This window comes from Poecilia latipinna, unplaced genomic scaffold, assembly GCF_001443285.1.
Source record: "Poecilia latipinna isolate Pla-1442-1.1 unplaced genomic scaffold, P_latipinna-1.0 Scaffold993, whole genome shotgun sequence".
NCBI classification, from domain to species: Eukaryota; Metazoa; Chordata; class Actinopteri; order Cyprinodontiformes; family Poeciliidae; genus Poecilia; species Poecilia latipinna.
This window is the reverse complement of record NW_015113609.1, coordinates 136,637-139,863: the sequence shown is the minus strand read 5'-3', so window position 1 is coordinate 139,863 and position 3,227 is coordinate 136,637. Positions and strand designations below refer to the sequence as shown.

At 40.3% G+C, this 3,227-nt stretch overlaps 1 protein-coding gene across 1 annotated transcript in view; it reads left to right on the top strand.

Moving 5' to 3' along the window:
- Positions 1–590: 590 nt before the first annotated feature.
- aldh1a2 (aldehyde dehydrogenase 1 family, member A2) overlaps positions 591–3,227 on the top strand; it is a 26,578-nt gene continuing 23,941 nt past the window's right edge. Inside the window, exons 1-2 of the mRNA XM_015050487.1 lie at positions 591–756; positions 1,089–1,218. Of these exons, the coding sequence (XP_014905973.1) occupies positions 682–756; positions 1,089–1,218 (205 nt within the window). The 5' untranslated portion in view covers positions 591–681. The remainder of the gene's footprint in view (positions 757–1,088; positions 1,219–3,227) is intronic.

Sequence of the window (3,227 nt, the reverse complement as noted above, 5' to 3'; positions counted from 1 at the left end):
TTGAGTCCAGAATGAGTCCAGAGTGAGTCCAGATTGAGTCCAGAATGAGTCCAGAGTGAGTCCAGAATGAGTCCAGAGTGAGTCCAGAGTGGGTTCAGATTGAGTCCAGAATGAGATCTGGAGGAAACAGCCTGACATTACGGCTATAAACGCTCTTGAAATTACAAATCTACTCATAGAATTAGACTTACTGCAAGCAAAACCTCCATAACACTGGAAATTAAACAGTTTAAAATGATTGGACATTGATATCAGTGCATTATTTATAGTATTTAGAAATAAAGTTGGTCTATAAATGATATCCCTGGTAACTCTGACGGACATTCTGTCATTCTGGAAATAGAAATATTTGCTCATCTTGTTTGGTCTGAGGAATATAAATATATACTGTAAATCCACAGACAGAGCTTTAACTCGTAATATAAAAGTAGCACAAATACCTGAATTATTAATAGGGTGAGTAGATGTACTGCCATGTCAGTCAAAACAGAGATTATGTCCTTATCTCTTTATGTGTTTGAGTGAGATTTTTACCCAAAGATCAAACTGTTGTCTGAAAATAACGATAGAGTCAAAGGTTTATTATGTATTTGATATAATTATGGTGTTTTGCAGGCGGATGTTGATAAAGCGGTGCAGGCTGCTCGCCTCGCCTTCTCTTTGGGCTCCGTTTGGAGAAAGATGGATGCGTCTGAGCGCGGACGCCTGCTGGCCAAACTGGCCGACTTGGTGGAGCGAGACAGCGTCTATCTAGCAGTAAGTGAATGAAGATTTAGCTTTTAAACTAATCCATGATCTGGTGCAAGAGTTTATTTAACCCATCAGCTTGTTTCTTCCAGTTTCTTCCCCCTAACTTATCCGGTGTGTTTTATTTCCTCCTGCAAATCTGCCTCAGTCTCCTTTTGCAAATACAAATATTTGCCTTGCCTTAAAGAGAACTGAGGGGCTGTATTTGTAGTTTAATGTTATCTTGGTGTCACTTTTCACCCGTGGGTGAGTGTAAAGGATGAACTGGTTCAGAATTATGTGAAGATCACAAGGTTATATCACATTTTTCCCAAAATGTCTCCCTCTTCTTCTCCTCCCAGACTATTGAGTCGCTGAACAGTGGGAAGCCTTTCCTGCCCACCCTGTTTGTGGATCTCCAGGCAACGATAAAGACTCTCAGATACTTCGCTGGATACGCAGACAAGATCCACGGGACCTCCATCCCGATGGGTGAGAGCTTCCTCTGAGCCACTGCAGCAGTCTTAATGAAGTCAGTCTGGTGAAAAATGTGATTTTAGAGATGAACATGGTGGGTTTATTGGGAGTGCGATTAAAACTGTAGCTTATTTTATTGTTTTTTCCAGTGGCCATAATGCTCTTCTGTAAAGTTCCCTTATGTGTACTATTTAAAAAATAATAATTTCATGACCTTGAGAAACTACATCCAACACAAAAACATAAAAATCTGATGTTGGTCACAATTTCTTTTATAATTAAAATAAAATGTTTTTTTTATGTTATTGTCTTAACCCTTTCATGCATAGTGGTCACTACAGTGGGCAGCTGTCTAAAAGCCATTTTCTTGTGCTTCTTGTGGATTTTTATGTTAAAATGCACAGAGACCACTGAAGTGGATACTAATGCATCATAAAATACACTATCAACAACTGGCCATCAGCTGCAAATGCAAGAAATTATTTTTGTTAAATCCAATATGGCCGACAGACTAAAAGCATGCCGACTGACCCGGTCCCTCCTTCTACTGTCCACGACTCGTGCAGGTAAAAAAAATATTGTGACATCAGATAACCCCTAAAGATCAGTACTACTGATGTATTTTGTCAAATAACAACTTTGTATTTGGAGAAAATTACAAAAAAATAAAAAATAAAAATATTTTTTTTTACAAATTTTTTTCCTACTTTTTTTATGCCTTAAGAAAAATAAAAAGTAAAAATTAGAAAAAAATCTTGACATAAAGGATCATAATTCATGCATGAAAGGGTTAAGTCACCAATTCATATTAATCACTCTTAAAATATGGTCAGATGGCATCCATGAGTTTATTTGTGAAGTTAAAGCAGATTCAAGCAGATAGTATATCAAATTTATACAGACTAATGAAAATATAGCAAAATGAAACAATGAATTTGCCACTTAACCTCTGACGGTTTTAAATCTCAGCAGCTGTTTACTATAAAACTGCAGCATTAGATTGTGCAACAGCTGGCGTTCTCATGCTTGGTAAAGAAAGACAACAAATTGGTGCATAATCCAAACCCTTGTTATCCATTCACCGTTCTAGGGTTGCAGCCACCGGTTTCGTCCCCCTGACACAGTTAAATTTGCCGTTTGAAGAGGCCTGCTGTCGATTTCAACAGGAAGGAGAGAAAAGAATGAGAGCGAGGACATGAGAAACCTGTTGATACCACCGCATTGTTCCCCTCAAAGCTCCTGTTATTCAGCGCTGCCAGAGCCGCCGCGCGTTTTCCCAGGGCTGCGCTCCGAGCTCCGCTCCTCTTGTGGGCTTTCACCTTAAATAAGCTGGGATATTCCTGTAGCCTGCAAGATGTAAGGAGCCGTGTTTGTTCACCTGTCAGGATACGGTGCAGTACACCCACCATCAACAGCCCCCTCTGTTTGTCTGGCATGTTAAGCCGGGCTTGTGGTATTAAATTTGTATCACAGGCAGCGTGACATGAATAGGGAGTGTCATTATGTAGAGCACCTTTGGCTACACAGTTTGGTATCGTTTACGTTGCTCGTTCCAAATTGAAATCCAAGTCGATTGTCGGCGTCACAGTTTCACATGAGCCTCGCAGACACTCGAGTTTCTGCTGAAAATCTCAGCAAGCAGCTTTAAACGGTCCAGAATGAAATGAAACGATGAGCATATGGGAAGTTTCTCTGCTGTTTACAAGCTTCTACTGTTTCCCACAAAAAGAAGAGAGAGTATTTGGCTTGTCATCGTCCTCTGATCGCTCTGTCCAAATGCAACATTAGGCAATAATCAGCTGACCGCTGTGGTAATAAATTCATACACACATTTCTCAACATGAATTGTTTTTGTGGAGCGTGAACAAGCATGGCACACCCTCCGTAACAACCTCCTCTAACTCAACTAATGCAAGAGGAATGAGCGAACCTTTCCAGCATAACACCCATCTGTATGACCTAAAACACACACACACACACACACACACACGCATACACACACACACACACACACACACACACAC